Below are 20,273 nucleotides of genomic sequence, written 5' to 3'. Positions count from 1 at the left end.
CTCGGGGAGGTGGATAACCTGTGTATGTAGTGTCTATAATGAAGTGCTCATCTGTGCCACTGTAGCATTTTAGGTATGGACAAGCCTTTAGACAGGACAAAGCCCTGGGGAACACACTAGGTCACAATCCTGGCCTGGCCTACGCAAGGTGGTCTGAATGATTGAATAGGCGTTTTCCATTTCTGATGTCTATGACAGCCTACAGATAGGTGGAATTGTGCTGTGTGAGCAGGACAGGCGTGTGGCTGCCTTTAGGAGCATTATATAAGGCCCTTTATAAAGTCCAGCTGCATCCCAGCTTCAGGTCTGACACAAGACAGCGCAGTAAAGACAGGGATGAGCAGTGGTGGACAACCTGCGGCCCATCAGGGAAACCACTGGTGGGCCGCGAGACAGTATTTACATTGACCGTCCACAGGCATGGCTGCCCACAGCTCCCAGTGGCCGTGGTTCACCGGTTGTCCACCACTGGGGTAGAGGCTGCTTATTACAAGGTTCTTTAAAAAGACTCTTAAAGGCTTTTAAAAATAGCCCTCCTAACTTTCTATATCTTGCTGTTAATAAGGCATTTGACAGTCCCACATCACATAAGCAAACTAAGGAAATGTGGCCTATAAAAGATGAAATTACTGTAAGATGGGTGCACAACTAATTGAAAGACATACTCAAAGAGTAATTGTCAATGATTCTCTGTCAAACTGGGCAGACAGATCTCAAGGGGTCCCACAGAAATCAGGCCTGTGCCCAGTATTATTCAATATTTTCATTAATGACTTGGGTCATGGAGTGGAGAATGTGCCTGTAAAAGCTGGGAAGGACTGCAAACACTATGGAAGACAAGATTAGAATTCAAAATGACCTTGAGCAATTGGAGAATTGGCCTGAAATCAACAAGATGAAATTCAGGAAAGACAAGTGCAAAATACTTCATGTAGGAAGGAAAAATCAAATGCACAACCATAAAATGGGGAATAACTGTCTAGTTGGCAGTCACCAACTTCTGTTGGTGAGAGAGACAAGTTGGTAGTATTGCTGAAAAGGATCTAGGCAATGTGTAGCTGAAAAAAAGGAAAATATCATTCTGGGGTATTGGTAACAGGAGTCGTATGTAAGAAATGGGAGGTCATTGTTCTGGTCTCCTGGGCACTGTTGAGGCCTCAAGTCGGAATACTGTGTCCAGTTCTGGGCAGCACCCTTTAGGGAAGATGTAGACAAAGCGGAAAGAGTCCAGAGGAGAACAACAAAAATGATAAAGGGTTTGAAAAACTTGACCTATGAGGAAAAGTTAAGAACACTGGGCGTGGTTAATCTTGAGAAAAGAAGAGTGAAGGGGGACCTGATAATCTTCCAATATGTTAAGGGCTGTTATAAAGAAGACAGTGATTAATACTCCTCCATGACTACTGCTCCATATGCAGCAAGGGAGATTTAGGTTAGCTCGTAGGAAAAACTTTCTAACTATAAGGGTAGTTAGTTCTGGAATAGGCGTCCAAGGGAGAGCGTGTAATCCCCTTCATGGGAGGTTTCAAAAAACACGAACTTGGGTTAGGATTAGGAGGTTGGACTTGACAACGTCTTGAGGTTCCTTCCAGCCCTCCATTTCTATGATTTTATAATAAAAACCTTTTTAAACAACAGGCCCCTCCCTTCCTGACCTACACTCTGCTGTCTCACCATTTCCTGTCACGTTTTGCTGCTGGCAGTCCAGGAGTCCCAGTTAGAAACACAAGCTGTGTTTTGTCTGGATATTGGCGGTGCCCTTAGGACCTAAGTTCCCTGTAAGCTGTGCAGCCTTTTTAGCACCACACAGGCACTCAGGGGACCTGCCGCGGCCAGGGGAGGGTCGCTCCTCCCCTGGCCCCAACCTAGCTCGGCCCCCAACCTGCCGGGGCCCCCCAGTTCAGACCCAGCCGTGGCGCCCCTACCCTGGCCCAAACCCAGCTGCGGCCAGTGTTCCGGCCCCTCCCCCAGCCCAAACCCAGTCCTGGCCCGGACCTGCCGGGGGAGGGGTGCCTATCCTATGGCCCCAGCCCCAGAGCTGCTGTGGTGGGGAGAGGTGCCTCTCCCTCCCAGTCCAGGTGCTGCTGCGGGGAGAGAGAACTGGGGGGAGTCCTCTCGCCCCGCCATAGCCCCCAGAGCACCCTCCTACACCCCAAGCCCCTCATCCCGGGCCCCCGGAGCCCACACCCCCAGCTGGAACCCTCACCCTGTGCACCCAACCGTCTGCCCCAGCCCTGATCCTCCTCCAAACCCCTCAGCCCCACCCCCACCACATGATTTTTATGTGCCCCAATATGAAGGTGATGTGTCACGCATACCTCCATATTGCTGCACATCACAAAATTTATTCCGCACATGGGTGGGAAAAATTAGAGGGAACGCTGATTAGGATCCTTTTTGCACTGACAGGGAAGGAAGAATTGCCGCCTTGGAATCTGCTGCTGTCGTGACATTACTCAATACAAGGTGGAACACACTATATTTAATAGTGACACTCCGAGTTAGTTTCCCAGACCTGAAGAAAAGCTCAGTGTACGATTCAAAGCTTGTCTCCTTCACCAACAGAAGTTGATCCAATACAAGATATTACCTTATCCCTCCTTGTCTCTCTAATATCCCAGGACCAACATGGCTACAACACTGCACATAACAGTGATTGATTAATAGGACCTTGAGGCTGTAGGGACCTCACGCTGTTAGGAACAGGGAGACGGAGAGAACTGGCAGCCCAGGTCCAAGGTCACGGAGACTTATGTCTGGGAAGCTGCCTTTTCACACTAGCGGTGATTCAGGCAACCAGGCAGGACTTGGTGAGGTGGCTCAGTAAACCACTGGCATCCTAGGGGAAATTAGCCGTGGGGAGAGAGAGGAGTGGGTGAGACATTAGACTCCCGGTGTGGAAAGGATGGTTCTTGACCTGCACCCCATGAGATAAACTCCAGCAATGTCAAGTGGTTTGCTGAGCTACAGAGCGGCCTCTGAGGACCTGTAACTGTTTGAGGAGGGGAGGGCAATGAGAGAGGCCCAATCTTGCAGGAGTGCATGCAGGGGAGGTCTGCAATCCTTCCCTTAAGCAGCCAGGCGCAATAGCATGCGCAGACTGTAAGGTCACAGTGCGTGCCTCCCAGGTCTCCACAGAGCTAACACCTTGTAAAAGTCAGCTCAGCAATGATGCCTGCACTTTCCCCTTTTATAGGGTTTATTAGTGTGATTTAAAAGCCTCCCCCAGCTTTTTTCCCAGCCTGGATATGCTGTTGGGCTGTTGTTATGGTTTTGTGAGATTTTCTTGCTAAATGTAGTCCTCGTGTCTGAGCCTGATGTTAACTCAGAACAGGCCTGGACAACCCGAGGGCTGTGGAATGACTCTGCCTCCCAGATGTTTTCCTTGTGGTACCTTCAGCAAGGAACATTGAAACAGGGTCCCTGCATAAGCCATTAAACTCTGAAAACCTCGAGGCGTGATTCTGCCCAACCCATCTCAGTATCGGGGTCTCCCTGGCCCCAGTCCCAGCAAATGCTTAGTGCCAAGCCTGTTTACCACACAGCCAGGTCAGTGGTCTGAGGAGCAAGCACAACATTTCCCACGAGCCATTGTGGCAGCCTGCAGCCTGCCCCCTTGAGAAGTGTGGGTTTTCTGTGGGAGCATCTACCACGCAGTCCTACCATGCTCCCAGCGATGGGCGTGCTAGAGGGAGACTCCAGGGAAGCGGGGTTTCTCTGGTAGAGTCCTTTGCTAGGAAGTGTTCAGAGAAGGCTGTGGAGGACTAGAGGGAGTAGAGAGATTCCACCGCTTCCTCTTTCCTCATGCCCGGCTCAGGAAAGGGGAATGTGAAGAATCTGATGCAAATTCAAGATCTGCCTTAAGCCTAGACCATGCCAAGGGACTGTATAACCCCCAGGATAGCCCAGATACTCCTCTCTGGTGGAGGGACCATTTCAGGAGGCATTTCTGCCACAAAGAACCATGGGGAGAGCAGCCTACATCCCAAGTTCCTCCAGGATCTCCCGTAGCTTTTCCAGCTTGGGACCCAGCTCCTGCCCGTCAGCTCCTCAAATCAAGCTGCCCCTGAGCCGTCCCACGCTCCAGGGCTGGAACCCAAGTGAAGGCGAGCAACAGAGGGTCTTTTCCACCTGGCCCGGCAGAGTTAGCTCAACACCCACAGCAGTTACATGCCTGAGCAAGAAGCCACAGCCCCTATCATAGATGGTGGCGAGTGTTCTCTGCAAGGCATTGTCAAGTCCCATTGAGGTCAGTCCGAGTCGAGGGGGCGCAGGACCTTGGAGCATCCGGGCCTGGGTTTGTAGCAGAAAAGGGGGCTAGGCGGGAATTTCCTTGGCAGGGAGTAATTTGAGAGATACCGTCCAAGACTAGCAGGAGCTGAGCTGTCGCAATCAGGCCCCCAGCGCTCCGTGCAACTAAATGCATCTCCCCACATGTACCTTCTGGGGCTCATAACGCTGGGCAGCCTCATGCCTGCCTTGTTATCCCACTTTCCTTCTGGCTCCAGTCAGCTGCAGCCCTCTTCTCCTGAGCAGGAAGGCCACAGGCACCTGCCAGAGCTGGAACAGCCTCTGTGTCTGCACATGGTCCCTTGTCTGCGTAGGAATCTCTGAGACGGGCAGAAAAGGCTCCAACCCATTAGTCTCTTCCTCATGATCAGCAGACAGAGCGTCTAGGTTCATTGCAAAGGGCTGTATGTATTGGGGGGCAGGGAGCCAGTAATACACCTTTGCAACGTTTCTCCCCACCGGTTCGGTCTGGGAAAGCAGCGTCTTCTCAGCTGGCCCATCAGCATTTAGTATGGGGAGTTTTCTCCAGAAAGTCCCACGCTCTGTGATCAGAGGCTCCACCCTAGTTCACTCTTGGGGAAGGGGTTCCGGATTCCCTTGGTTTTTTTTACTGTGAATGCAGTGCAGGAGTGGCACCCTCTAACCCTAGGACAGCTGCAGTACCACTGGAAATTTCCACCCCCACATGATCCTCAAAGGAAACCTGCACAACACCTTCAAAAGACAAACCTAGGAGCTTAAATTCATCACTTTCCTAGACACTAAAAATCATGGACTGAATAGAGACCCTGGATTTATGGGTCATTACAACAATCTGTAACCCTGCTCCCCCCCGCCCGCAATGACTGGACAGATGTTAATGGGCAATTTCATCTTGAGTGGTCCCTTTCAATGTGTCCATTACTTATGCTAAACAATCTGTTCCACCTTGTATTTAGCTGTGATGCTCTGTGTACCTTTGCCAGACCTGAAGAAGAGCTCTGTGTAAGCTTGATAACCTGTCTCTGTTGCCAACAGAAGTTGGTCCAACAAAAGTTAGTACCTCACCTTGTCTCTCTAATATCCTGGGAACAGCATGGTTACAACAACACCGCACACAATCTAGCTGTGGGGGTTTTCCCCCCAAGAGCCATTGCTCTGGAACACCACTAGAGGGTAGCAGTCACTCGCAGAAAACAGATTCTTTAGCCATGTGCCCCACCTGATACACTCGAGATGAGGCTGGTTTTGCACGCACACTGTCCCGCACATGAGCGTACACACCCCATTCTCTCTCACACACACACTCCTGGCCTCATGTGCTTAGGCTGTTGCACACACATTTCCGAAATACATGCTCACACTCTTACACACACGCACACACATACACACACACGCTCGCACACACAGCTGGGACAGATACTGCCGTGGACCAGTTTAGTTGCCGTATAGCCCAACGGCCCCATCCCATGGGGGATTCTGCCGTGCCTGGCTCACACTGGCTGTGTGTATGCATGCTCCGTTCAGTACAGTGCAGCCTGGCAATGCATTCCGGCCGGTATAAATACTGTGAGTTCTTGTTATTATTTACTGAGATCCAACAGTGTGCTTGGCATTGGGCAGTTATTGTACAGGTGGATACGTGTCACTGAAGGTGCCCTGCTGAGGTCTTTGTGGATATTGCAATCAGGCTTTCATGGCAGACCTGAGTAATGTTTGCCCATAACTAATAGCAGGCATAGTTAAAGCTGTCAGACTACTTCATAGCTCTGTTGTTTACTGCTCTAACAATGTCTTGGTACAGGAGAAACTCCCAGGCAAATACTATGATTGATTTTCTTTCTAACTGCCTTTGGAGGAACTGGCAAACAAATGGGATATTATTGCACTAAGTAATAAACTGGCAACCCCAAGAAACTACAGCTGGTGCAGTGAATACACATCATCCATACATCCCCACTCCCCTGTCTCACAGTAACAGAGTGTCTAAACCCTGGACTACATTTAAAATTTAGATCAGCCTAGCTATGTCGCTCAGGGGTATGAAAAATTCCCATTAAGCCGTAGTTAAGATGACTGAAGCCGCAGTGTAGAATTTTTCTGTTGCTCTAGCTATGACTGCTCTGGGAGGTGGATTATCTACACGGCTGATGTAGGAAGCGTCTACACTCCAGCACTCCAGCTGCAGCGTTGTAGCTGTGCCACCACTGTGCCTGTAGTGTAGACATGCCCCTCCGCTGTGCTGCCAGCTGTCCTACAATCAGTGGGAGGTAGACTTGCCTGAACTTTCGGAGGAGATGTAAAACTGAGGTCCTGAATCCTCAAAGATTGAGTGGCTTTTCGCAACGATTAGATGTATTCCCCCAATTACCAGGGGAGATTCCAGCCTGGATAACTTCACGTCTGCCTCCCTAAATGCAGTTTCAGTTGGATACCATATTTTTCTTCCCTTTCTGTTCTAAACTCTGCCATGTTCCACCCCTGAGGTTGCTGCATTTTTGTGGTGAGTGGAGTGATTCCTGGTTTTAGAAGGATTTTGGATGCTTTAAAACAAAAGGCATGATGTGAAATCTCAGGGCCATTATCAAGGTCATTGTCCACTCGGAGATCTCCGGATGAAGAGCACTGTTTAGGAACTAGCTATTATTATTTTAGTAGTAGCAATATTAATCTCCCTCTGGCATTCCAGCACTATGAAGCGCTGTCCATAGAACAGAAATCCTGCAATTTTAACTATCACATTACATGACAGCCAGTGATTCCAGAATGCTGTTCTCATTTGCCTTTCAGTGACGGGCTGCATAAATGGCTTTAAGACCATGTATGCAAAAAGTTCTGTCCCAGAATGGCCAGTGGGTTACCTCTTCAGACTCCTGGGTGCTGTACCTTGCTTCCTTCAGAGAAATACCCTAATAACTCCCACAAGTTGCCATGATGCATCTATCGTGTGGGGCTTCTGAACAGATGTTGCTTGGTTTCACTGAGTCGCTGCAGCACTAGCAAAAGTCCACACTGACGAAAAGGCAGATGAGGAATCACTCATCCATCACATTGGATACACTGTACTCAGCCACCATTGTCATGCCCTGCATGTGCCCCACACAGCCCTTAAAGGACAGTTCTTTAACAAGGCTTTGGATCATCTGAAACGTGACCACCCTCAAAGACATCGTCCCACTGGCCCCAGGATGCTTTGAGAGAGTAACATTGTGTGTGTGTGTGAGTACCTTAGGAGATGATATACTGAATCTGGTTTTGATCCTATCTAAGCCATTGGGAAAACTCATTTATTTCACCAGCTACAGGGTTGGGCCATAAGTGTTTCAATTCAAGAAGCACCCGGTTACCTGGGCCCTTGCACTAATGGCATTTAGGAATATCACGCCGAGACTGGTGACCAAAATCAGACTGAGCCCCCAGCACTAAGTCATTCTTCTCCAAATCAGAGTCAAGTTCACCCTGCAGAGATAGGGCCAGGCTGTGAGCCCTTTACTCACACAGATAAGGAGTGAGTAGCCCCATTGACCCACGAGAGTAACTCCCGGAGGCAAACTTCTCATGTCACCTGTGCTTCATGTACATGGGACAAGTCTGTTTTCTAGCCCTGTTGCAAAAAGACCAATAGAGGTTGGGTGGGTTAAGGAGTCTTGAGATTTCTGCATCAGGATTGAAAATGGTTCATCCCCTCAACACCAACAGATTTCAGCACCAGTGGGAGGAGGAACAAGGTGGGCCTGTTGACAAGTAGTGTCAGCAATGGGTCATTTCCCTCTTATAGAAAGGCTCCAAGGGAAGAAAATATTGGAAGTCAAGACCTGGGTCTTCTTTCTCTCTTTAGCCTCCTCCACCCTCAGGGGCGTAGGGCATGCGCCAGTTTCCACCATTTATTTCAGTCTTGTGCTGGTCTGTTCAGGCTTCTGAATATCATGTGGATGGATTTGGCTTCTCTCTCTGTTCTGCATAATATTTCTCTAGGCCGTCCTCTTTTTTTCCCCTCTTGTCCATAGTATCACTTGCTGTGAAAGTTATGTTGTTGGTATCCTTCGAGGGTGTCCTAAATATGTCCATCGTTGTCTCCCTACCATAGTTGATGTTTTAGATTAGTTTGCTCTACTTAGAATTTCTGATGTTGCAAGCCTCTCTTTCCAATGAACTCTGAAGATCTCCTGCAGACATTTACTTGGAATGAATTCATCATCTTATAAATTTCTGTTGTAGATTTCCATGACTCTGCTCCATAAAGGAGGACAGACATGATGCCAGTATGAACAATTCATATTTCTGTGTCAGAGCCAATTATGCTACTTTTCCAAATCTTTTCAAGTTTATGGAAGTTGTTTGCTACTCTTTATGTTCGTTGCTTAACATCTAACATGGTGTCACCATGATTGGACATCTCACTCCCTAGATCTGTAAAATGACTTATTTCTTCTAGTGTTTCTTTTTCCAGTCTAATGGTTGCTTTTGGAACATTGGTAGCCATATATTTTGTCTTCTCCTTGTTAAGGAACAAATCAACTTGTTTTGCTGTATCTGCCAAAAGCTAGGTCTTTCCTTCCATGAAGTGATGTGTTGAACTAAGTAGGACAATGTCCTCAGCAAAAAACACACAGATCCTTGATTGTTTTAATTATTTTTTTTCTTGTATTCTGTAGCATGCCCTAATGTTCCAAAGTCTGTCTCTGTGTATAGTGTCAAAAGACTTTTGGAAATCTATTAAACTTATCACAGTGGCTTCTTTCCACTCCACACTTTGTTCTGTAATATATCTGAGAACAACAGTATGGTGTGCACATGAGCTTAATGGTCTAAAACCTGCTTGTTCCTCTCTAAGTCGAAGAAACAGCTTGTACCTGGAGGATTTTGCATATGCCTTTTTTCCAGGCAAACAGAGTAACATTTTTCCATTGTAATAGCTCCTAAATTAATATCAAGTTCTAATGGTAGGTCTTCATAACATATTTCTAGTAATTTGCTTGACCCGAGTCACCCAGTTTTAAATACATTCCCACTCTAAATAAGGCAAGAAGGTGACCGGTCCGCTCAGAAACCCTGCAGCCCCTAGGTATTGCACCCTGACCTTCTCAGGCAACGGAAACTCATCAGTGAGAGAGGCCCAAGAAGCTCACTTCCCTCTTCTTAGTTCCTCTTTGGACAAAATTAATGACAAGGTTCAGCTGTGAGGCCCAACGGTTTTAGAGGGACGGTATGGAGTGACCAACTCTAGGGAGGTCTATGTCGTTTAATCTCCATGGCTGGTTCAGTATTCTTGTTTGACTGCTAAGAAAGGGGGAAATTGGTCGGATGATTTTTTTATGATGTGGCTTCTAGGAACTTACCTGAAATCCCACCACTCATTTCACAAAGGCTCCTCAGAACTGCCATCCACAGCTGTTGTCTTTGGGGCACTGCCGCCCTGGGCTAGATGGGAACTGGAAATTTAGCACCAAACCATTCTGTAGCCCTTTCTTAATCTGCCAGGCTGTCTAGTCTTCCAAGCCCTGTTGCTTGCAGTTGTGCCCTATGTCTGTGCAAAGCAGGGGAACACCAACTATTGATTGAATCACATTGCACCATTGACCTAAGAAACAACCACCCCTGAGACCAAAGGAAGCCCAGTCTGAGACACGATCCCACCCTCCAATGTGTTTAGGGATTCAGTTGTAATAAAGAAAGGGCATAAATAGCCCAGTTCCCACCTCGCCCCAGAGAATCCTTTGTTAACAATTCTCGCAGGACTCACCTGAGTCCCTGAAGAATCTCCCATTACTGAGAGCCCAGGGTGAGCTTGCTGCATAATCAAAGCTCTCTGACCAGTGAGGGACCTCCCTGGTCTGCACAGGTATCAGAGTCCCCTTGTCCTTTCAAGGAGCAGTTGACCTAGCACCTTGATTTTGCTTTTTTACATTGATAGGTGAGATCCTAGTACCTCCAGCAGGAACGCCTTGCTCTCTACTCAAAGAGAAGTTGTTCTGACCAAGGCCCATGGTGCCAAATCATTCAGAAAATTTGGGGAAGAAGAGGGTAGTTTCCATTGGTTACAGGTGAGGGGAAATGGACTGCACTTCCGTTTGAACTATTGAAACAGGGAGGGAAAGCTCAGTGGTTTGAGCATTGGCCTGCTAAACCCAGGGTTGTGAGTTCAGGCCTTGAGGGGGCCACTTAGGGATCTGGGGCAAAATCAGTACTTGGTCCTGCTAGCGAAGGCAGGGGGCTGGACTTGATGACCTTTCGGGGTCCCTTCCAGTTCTAGGAGATTGGTGTAACCCATTTTCCAAAAGGAGCCAAGGTCAACCTCTCGAGGTGCAAGTCAAAGTCCTGAGCTCCTTTGTCTATCGTCAAAACTGATGGAACCCCTCTCTATGCTGCCCCAACGATGTGCTTTAATCCTGCACAAGCTGGGACCCCCTTCGAGGGCAAAGGGGGAGTTCATGGCCCATTTGCTCCTTGGCTTCTTCAGGGATTGTCTTGGTCTGCATACAAAACAGGGACAGGGCTTTCTTCTACCTCTTCACATTCTCTCCTCTGAGAGGGGGAGGGATAATCCCAGAAGGGTCCCACGCTGGAAAGTACCTGTCTACATACCTCTCATCCCCAGAGTCTCCTTTGTACCACACCACCTAAGCCTCTCTCCCACCCTCTCCCCCTGCTTCCGAGCTCCCTCTGTCCCCCACTGGCACTTGCCATTGGCTGGGGTGATGAAGATCAGCATGATGGATTCATTGCACGGGTTGTGTTCTTTGGACTGATTTTCTTGCAAAGAGAGATTAATGTTTGTTCAGTCTAGTCATTATTTTCTGTGTTGTAGTAGCACCTAAGAGCCCATCCACCATTGTGCTCGGCCCTGTACAAACACCTATCAAGAGGCAGTCCCTGACCCAAAGAACTTACAATTTAAATAGACAAAAGGTAGGAAAGGAAATAGAGGCACAGAGAGGGGAAATGGCTTACCCAAGTCACTGGCAGAATCAGGAAATGAACACAAGATTTCTGATCCCCAGTCCAGTGCTCTATCCACTGGACCACGTTGCCTCTCAATGCTAGGCTATTTTCAAGCATACTTCCTGAGGGGTGCATTGTAGAATGCAGTTGCTGTGCAGGAGGGGATGAGGGGTCAGGCTCTGGGAGGGAGTTTGGGTGCGGGCTCTGGGCTGGGGCAGGGAGGTTGGGTGCAGGAGATGGCGAGGGGACGGCGCTTACCTCGGGTGGCTCCCAAAAGTGGCTAGCACATCCCTCTGGCCGCGGCTTCTAGGCATGGGAGGGCAGCGGGTCTCAGTGCACCGCTGTCCGCAGGCATCGCCCCCACATCTCCACTGGCCGCAGTTCCCGGTCAATGGGAGCTGCATAATCAGCGCTCGGGGTGGGGGCAGCGTGCGGAGACACCCCGGCCCCCCAGGGGCTGCAGGGTTGGTGCTGGCCTCTTCCGGGAGCAGTGCGGAGCCATGTCAGGTAAGGTAGCCTGCCTTAGCTCCACTGCCGCTCTGGACTGTTAGCACCCAAAATCTCTCGGTTTGGCTGAAGTAGCCACCGGGAGATAGAGCCTGCTTCCAGGAGACTCCCGGTGAAAGCGGAAGGGTTGGCAACCCGCCCTTGGCCTCTGCTGAGACTGGCCACCAGGAGGCCAAGAAGCACTCAGGATGGTGGCAGGAATTTGTGTGTTTGAGAGATTTGGGCATCGGTCTACTACTAGACAGTGCCCTGAGACCACTGTGGCCTGATCTCCCGAATGAGCACCTGCAACATCCATTGACTGCGTCTCTTACCAGGCCTTAACTCAGGCCACCCACAGCCTTTAGACGTTGAGGCTTTTGGCCAATACCCATCAAACCAGAGATGCCAGGAGGGAAGGCTCCATAACCCACTGTAAATCCCCTGTGTCAACTGGTTCCCCTTCTCTTCCACTTCCATGCACCTCCCAGCCTCCTCACATGCCCTGTCTCCCCCGCGCAGTCTGAAAGCTGGAATGGAAGTTTCACAGATGAGAGAGGGGGGCTTTTTGTGTGTGTGTGTTTTTTTTTAATAAATCCACTCAGTACGTAGAGTAAACAAACAAAAAACCCTTTAACCATGTCCAGGAGCAAGAGGAGGCCTGCAGAAGGATGCATCCGCTCACAGCTCCCTCAGCCACTCCACTAAGCTCCATGGCTTTCTCTGACAACGTTGGAAGTAGCCTGGAGCCACCTTTGAAGAGCAGAATCCCTCCGGGAATGGCTTCCCGCTTTCATTCTATATGTCTGTAGATACTGCTGTCTCCCCAGATATAGAGATGCCTCCTTCACAGCCTTGTTTTGTTTATCTCAGTAACGACCCCACTTTATTCCCGCCGAAAGGTTGGTTAGTGGGAATGTGTTTGCTCTTCTTGCGATGTCCTTGATCCCGCGTACAGCAGCATTCTCTGACAGTCAGTCAAAGGACATGAGGCTCCGTCTCTGGCTCGAAGAGCTTAGAGGATAATGAATGAATGCTGCGGTTATTTGTATTTCTAATTGGCAAGTGCCTTGCCAGATCAGCTGCGTGTCACTGTAAACTGAGGACACTTAGGCAACCCTCTTTCTTCCTTAGCCTCGTCCTCAGTGCCATGGGGCTGCTGCCAAGAGCAGTAGCCTCCCCTCATGGTACCTTTCCTGGGGGTTGCTGCGCTCACTATATATTTGCTGTTACACATGCTCTTTATTTGGCTATGGAACAGAGATGTGTTTCAGCTGTATCAGCTTCCCGAAAGCAGACAGACTCTGCAGCTCCAGGCTCTCTCTCCTGGATCATCCCACCTGGGAGCCTCTTGCAGCCCTAAAGCTGTGATCTTAAATTGTGTTTCAGACTTTTTAGTGAGAGACCACTTCTGCTGTCAGAGAAGAGGCCGCTCACTGGGAGAGCAAAAGCCTGAAGCCTGTTCTCAATTTTTCACTCAGATCTTATTCATGCAAAGCTCTCATTGATCTTGGCAAGAGTTTGGCTGGAGCAGGACCTCAGGATTTATCTCCTTGGAATTAGGACAGCCAGGAAGTTGCACAGTGGTTGCAAACACTTGAATCTGTTTCAGAAAAAAAAAAGGCCATGTGCTAATGTTGTAATATTCATTAATAACACGTTGTGCCTCCATGGCTCCTTTCATCATCGTATCTCAAAACACTTTGCAATGAGGATTGAGCCCGGACCCCCCGCTTGGGGTGGAGAATGTTATGATCCTCATGACAGGAGCAGGATTTTCTTCGTAGAGGAAACCTTTTCCTCCAACTTACCTTCAAAAGATTCTTTGCCTTGTGTTGGGTAACCTGCTGTTTCACTTTGGGCTTGGTTTGTTCCCTACCCAGCAAGCTGTTTCATTGATCTATATTTGGGACTGACCCAGCATCGTGACCTCACGTGACAACACGGCAACGCTGTATGGGGAGGTGAGGGGGTATCGAGATGTGTCAGCTTGGTTCTGGAGGAGAGAACTTCAGAGGTGGCAAATGTAAAGCTCCATGCTGCAGCCGGCTCCATGAGCAACAAGAAGGTCATGCCAGGTCCCAGTCACCCTCTCTACAGAGAAGCATATTTCTAACATTCAACGTATTTCCCACCCCCTTTCTATTCAGTTTCAGAGCCCTACTCCTTACTGTATCCTCCGCAACAGATAGCGAGAGAGCAGGAAGGGGGTGGGGACAGGATTTGAACCAGAGTTCCACCAACTTTGACATGGCCACTTTGGAGGTGGAGCATTTTTTGGGACAGGGACTGTCGCATACTATCTATTTGTACAGCACCCAGCACCAGAGAGCCCGAAGGTGATTGGTATCTAGGTACCACCCTAATTTTAATAATAATAATAATAATAATAAATTCTCAATTATAATGATCACAGGGCTTGTCTCACACCAGACAATGGGGCTATCAGCTGGTTTGTGTAACCTAGACTCTTGCCCAGTACTTGATGATTAAGAGTAAATTGTGATGCTTGCCATCCCCAAGTGGTGCATTTGTGTGCATTGGGGAAGAATGGAAGGTTGCAGGGGCATCATTCCTTCCTGAACTCAGCTGCCTGAAGCTTCCTGTCTTTGATCCTCACAGAGCTCACACCTCCCATGGTTTGATGCACCCAGAAACCCACAGCAAAACCCCATTGAAAGTGCTTCACGTGGTTTTGCATATCCGAGACCTGGAATCCCACAACAGCCACTGTCTCCCTGCAAAGTGGGTGCAAAGTTGTTTGAAAGGGTCATGAGCCTTCCAGCAAACCTGGTCTGGAATTAAGATGCTGTGTCTGGGTGAGCTTTCATTAGTATTTACTAGGAAGTTTAGACTTGAAATTAGACCAAGGTTTCTAACCATTAGAGGAGTGAAGTTCTGCAACAGCCTTCCAAGGGGAGTAGTGGGGGCAAAAGACATATCTGGCTTCAAGACTAAGCTTGATAAGTTTATGGAGGGGATGGTATGATGGGATAGCCTAATTTTGGCAATTAATTTGGCAATTGATCTTTGATTATCAGCAGGTAAGTATGCCCAGTGGTCTGTGATGGGATGTTAGATGGGTTGGGATCTGAGTTACTACAGAGAATTCTTTCCTGGGTGTCTGGCTGGTGAGTCTTGCCCACATGCTCAGGGTTTAACTGATCGCCATATTTGGGGTCGGGAAGGAATTTTCCTCCAGGGCAGATTGGCAGAGGCCCTGGAGGTTTTTCGCCTTCCTCTGCAGCATGGGGCACGGGTCACTTTCTGGAGGATTCTCTGCAGCTTGAGGTCTTCAAACTGCAATTTGGGGACTTCGATAACTCAGACATAGGCTAGGGGTTTGTTATAGAAGTGGATGGGTGAGATTCTGTGGCCTGCATTGTGCAGGAGGTCAGACTAGATGATCATAATGGTCCCTTCTGACATTAAAGTCTATGAGTCTATGAGTATTGCTGGTGTATTGGACAGCACCATTCCTAAGCAGAAGAGCCGGCCAGCTTTGATTTTGTTGACGTTTTTTTCTTTCCAATGAAAAAGTGTGTGTTTATTTTGTGTTTTCCTAAATGAAAATAATTTAGATAATGGCCTAGAGAGTACACTTATAAAGTCTGTGCATGATACCAAGCTGGGAGAGGTTGCAAGTGCTTTGGAGGATTAAAATTCAAAATGATCTGGACAAACAGGAGAAATGGTCTGAAGTCAATAGGATGAAATGCAATAAGCATCAATACAAAGTACTCTACTTAGGAAGGAACAATCAGTTGCACACATACAAAATGGGAAATGACTGCCTAGGAAGGAGTACTGTGAAAAGGGAGCTGGGGGTCATAGTGGATTACAAGCTAAATATGAGTCAACAGTGTAACACTGTTGTAAAAAAAAGCAAACATCATTCTGGGATGCATTTCCTGGAGTACTGTGTCCAGTTCTGGGTGCCACATTTCAGGAAAGACGTGGACAAACTGGAGAAAGTTCAGAGAAGAGCTTCAAAAATTACTAAAAGTCTAGAAAACATGACTGGTAAGGGAAGATTGGAAAAAATGGGTTTATTTAGTCTGGAGATGAGAAGACTGAGAGGGGACTTGATAACAGTTTTCAAGTACATAAAAGGTTGTTACAAGGAGGAGGGAGAAAAATTGTTCTTCTTAACCTCTGAGGCTAGGACAAGAAGCAATGGGTTTAAATCGCAGCCAGGGAGGTTTAGGTTGGACATTAGGAAAAACTTCCTAAGTGTCAGGGAGGTTAAGCACTGGAATAAATTGCACAGTGAGGTTGTGGAATCTCCATCAGTTGAGATATTTAAGATCAGGTTAGATAAACGCCTGTCAGGGGTGGTTTAGATAATACTTAGTCCTGCCATGAGAGCAGGGGATTGGACTAGATCACCTCTCGAGGTCCCTTCCACTCCTACGATTCTATGAAAAAATTCTTTTCTGACGGGTATTTTCCCTTTTGTTTCACTGGAAAAAAGGGGCAGGGAGGGGTGAAAATAAGGGAGACAAAGGGGAAAGGGCAACTGGAAACCATTTTTTTTCCCAAAAACCAAAAATTGTTGGTTTTCATTTTATTGAAAAATCAAAAAACAAATCTGCAAGTTAAAACACAAAGATGTCCATTTCTTTAGAAACATTTCACTGAAAATACGTCCCATTTTTCAGCCAGCCACACCAAACAGCAGTGTGAAAATCTCATGTTTCTCTTTATCTACCTTCCCTTCTCTTGTGCCTCCGTCCCAGCCTGGTCCCACAAGACCTGCGCTGTAAACAGCTGCATTTGTCCTGACTGCTTATGGTGTTTGGTTTGGCGACAGAAAATGTTTGACTGGGCTGAAATTTATTTTGCGCTGGTCTTTTTCCCCACCCTCCCTTCTCCCCGTTCCCTAAACAGAAACCACTGAACTCGGTACAAAGAAGGAGCTCAAGTCCATGCCATTCATCACCTACCTCTCGGGCCTGCTGACAGCGCAGATGCTCTCGGACGACCAGCTGATCTCAGGCGTGGAGATCCACTGTGAAGAAAAGGGCCGCTGCCCCTCCACCTGCCACTTGTGTCGGCGCCCAGGCAAGGAGCAACTCAGCCCATCCCCGGTGCTGCTGGAAATTAACCGGGTGGTGCCCCTGTACACGCTGATACCGGACAATGACACGAAGGAGGTGAGTGAGGTGGGGGATGAAACCTGCTCTGGAAACTCCTCTCGCTCCCTCCTTTCCTCACCTCGTCTCTTCTTCCCGTCGATCTCTCTATCCAGTTTGGAAGCTCTTTGGGGAAATTCTTTGTATTTTTGTTCTGTTTTTGTACAGCCCCTAGCACCATGGGGCTCTGGTCCGTGACTGGGGCTTCTAGCCACTACCGCAAAACAAATAATACCTCTCTGTCATAGCCATTGATCCTACACTAGTCGTCACAGTATCTGAGAGCCTAACCAAATTATCCTCACCACCACGGAAAGGCCAAAACATGCCATTGTGTCCATGTGTCTCAAGCAGCCTGGGAGCATCCCTCCCTCCCCTCGCCCCCCATCACTCCTTTTCTCACTGTTTCGCATGAATCCCTCTCTCTCTCTCCTGCTCCCCTTTCAGTATCCAAATCATTCTCCCCTTGGATGCAAAGCAGGACAGTACCGGCAGCGAGTGAGAGAGAGTGTGTGTGTGTGTTCGTTCCTAATGATCATCCACAGCTGAAAACACAGCTCTGGATCTTTCCCACGGACGCCCCTCGGATTCAACAAACCAGGACAATGGCTGCCTTGTATGTAGGATCAGGACCTGGGGTGGCACCCCTTGGATGTGCCTGGGGAGTCTGGCGGAGATTCTCAGTGCCCTAGGACTTTGCAAATCACAGCCCACATCTCAGCCCATCCCGTGCATAGGGAACAGGGCCTGGGAACAGGCCCCTGGGATTCACCCAACCAGCCACTGGAGGTCACTGTTACTCTAACAGGTGCAAGCGATGCTAGGATCAGCCTCCCCTCTGGCACTGGTTTCTCTCCCGTCTCTTGCTCTCTGCAAATCCTACAGGAACGTAAATGTTAATCAGATGTAGATTTATTTGCTGGTTTCCCCGGTCCCTGCTCCCCCCCCCCTTCACCCCCGGCCCCCAATCCAAAAATGACAGACCTGTTTAAAGTCACTTATTAGCACCGAGCCTGCACTTGATTAAGGGGCTCAGAGCGAGCCAGCGCGCGGCAGCTGTGGGTGGGACGAGGGGAGCTGCAGGTCTGGAAACAATCCCAGCCCCGAGCAGAGGTGTGACCACCTAGTGTGGTTCCCCCGCGCTCTCCCACACCCTCAGAGGGCAGAGCACCTCTCTCCCTCTGCCTCCTTCCCTCACCCTGGTCCTGTCCGTCCTTCTCTCTGCCCCTCGCTCTCCTTCCGTCTCCTTCTCCACCCCAATCTGCCTGCCTCTCTCCGTGTAGCCATTTCTCACTCTCCCTTGTTTCTCTTCCATCGTCTTTATCTGCCCCCGCCTCCATCAGTCTGTGCCTCATTACAACTACCGCTGCCTCTCACAATCCCTCCATCTTTCTCCAACCTCCGCTTCTGCACGTCCTTGGCAAAGGCTCCCCGTTCCTCTCTGTGCCCTGGATTGGCCCAGCCGCCCCCTGATCATGGCTTTTACAGCTGCCCGTCCTTCAACGAGGCTCGGGAGCTTCTCCCGCTTGTGGCGGGTGAAGTGCAGGAGGGTTGCAGTGTCAGGAAGCAGGTGTAGCCCCAGCTGCCCCACCTGGACCTGGAGACCTCAGACTGGCAGACTTCATGGCCCTAATGCCGCCATGCTACAAGCCTGGGCTGCGCCGGCAGCAGCTGCTGCTTCCCCTCCCCCCTTTGCAGTGAGGGAGCATAGAAGATGGACATTGCTGGCTCTTGGTGTCTAAGCAGCCTCTGTGCATCCACCACCAGCACCATCCCATCAGCCTGCCCTCTCCTTCCATGTGAGAACTTCTGCTTGGACACCAGCAACCCCTCTTCCCCAAGCCAGACCCAGGAACAAACAGGGCGGGATTTCCTTTGAGAGCTGGGATTGATGCACGGCGGCTGATACACAGACTGGCTTCTTCTCGGGCGGCAAGGCAGGAGGGAGCTATTCGCAGCTTCACGCAGGCAGACAGCTCCCAGAATAACCCAACCAGACAATGGCTGCTCGGTCTCTGGAGCGCCCTCCCTTACGCCTAGCAGCAGAGGGGGCTGCCTGCTCCACAGGCAGGGTGTGGGGCAGGGACAGAGAGTGAAGGCTGCCGAAGGCTGAGGTGGAGCCAAGAGGGATTCGGGAATCAGCAGGCAGTGTGTGTGTGTCGGGGGCGAATAGCCTGGAGCGGGCACTGAGCCACAGTGATGCGGTTCGGTAGGTTGGGATGTTACTGGGATGGAGAGTCGGGGCAGGGTTGTTCCCTCGGGATGCTCTGCAAGACGTCAGTTTGTTTTGGGGAAGGGGAATGGGTTCACCAGCCGGCAAGAGGTTAATGGCAGGGAAAAAAGAGAGAGACACCAAGCCAGTCTAAAGAGCTCCTGCTGCTACTGCTCATCCGCCAGGAAGTAGGACAGCTTCTCCACCCCTCCCTTTCCCATACGCTGGCCTGTGCTAGGAGGCAGTGCGGCCTTCCAGTCTCCTCATCTCACTCTCCTCCTGGAACGCGCCCCGTCACCCCTCCCTCCTTCGCTACCATGATGCGGCCGTCCCCGCCCAACCGCCTCCTCCCTCCGGGTGCCCAGAGTTCAGATCTCACTCTTCCCAGGCTCCGAGCAGGAGCGACGTTCCCATGTGCCCTGCCCTGGAAGGGCCTCCGGTTTGGCTTGGTGAGTTGGACACGGGCTGCGTTTCTCCAGCAGCAGCGTCACTCCCTCCCTCTGTCCCGCGGAAGAGAGACTGTCCCACCGGCCGCAGCTGGAACCGAGCCCCGAATTGTATTTTTTGCTGAGGCCCTGGAAAAACCAACCACCCTTTTACGGAGACTTTGATTAATGCGCGCGTTCTCCTCCCTGCACCTGCTACATTTGCACACAGAGAAGCATGCCCCCCAAGGGAGCCTGTCTCTGCAGGCGGGGGTTCCATGCATGTGCGTGCAAATTCGAGGGAGAAGGAGCCTTCCCTCCCTTCCCCCAACACTTTCTGCATCAGCAGCTGTTCCTGCCAATGGCGGAGCTTGGATCTGAGCTGCACATTCTCTTGCGCCTGTGCATCCCGTGCCAAAGAGAGGGGGGAGGCTGCTCTGAGAACTTCAGGAGAAGGCGTCTCCGAGGCGGAGGGGTGCAGGAGAAGACGGCACGGAAGGTCAGGGAAGAGGTAGATGCGTGCGGTGTTGGCGGATGGTGGTCCGCTGAGTACATGTTATGTGCCAGACGATGGTCATGTGGTACCATTGCACTGCAGCCCAGGCCTAGGCCTCCTTTGTCCGGCTGGCGTCTCTGCTGCTTGCCTTTGTTACAAGCCCCACTTACCCACCCACAGTCCTGCTAGGGGCCCTGGTTTTGTCTGTGGTAGGACACAGGTAATTAACTCCTTTTGTCTTCCATATCCACCCCCACCACAGCTTGCTCGCTGTCTTTTGCCGTCCATCCCTCTCTCTCTCAAATATT

The 20,273-nt window shown here is 49.9% G+C and overlaps 1 protein-coding gene across 9 annotated transcripts in view; it reads left to right on the top strand.

Moving 5' to 3' along the window:
• The window catches only part of ASTN2 (astrotactin 2), a 614,387-nt gene that overhangs the window by 419,077 nt on the left and 175,037 nt on the right, over positions 1-20,273 (top strand). For all 9 annotated transcript variants that reach the window (XM_044992620.1, XM_044992622.1, XM_044992619.1 and 6 more), the window contains one exon: positions 16,588-16,853. In XM_044992620.1, coding sequence (XP_044848555.1) covers positions 16,588-16,853 — 266 coding nt within the window. The remainder of the gene's footprint in view (positions 1-16,587; positions 16,854-20,273) is intronic.

The sequence above is a fragment of the Mauremys mutica genome, chromosome 18, assembly GCF_020497125.1.
Source record: "Mauremys mutica isolate MM-2020 ecotype Southern chromosome 18, ASM2049712v1, whole genome shotgun sequence".
Lineage (NCBI taxonomy): Eukaryota > Metazoa > Chordata > Testudines > Geoemydidae > Mauremys > Mauremys mutica.
This window is presented reverse-complemented; position numbering and strand designations above follow the sequence as displayed.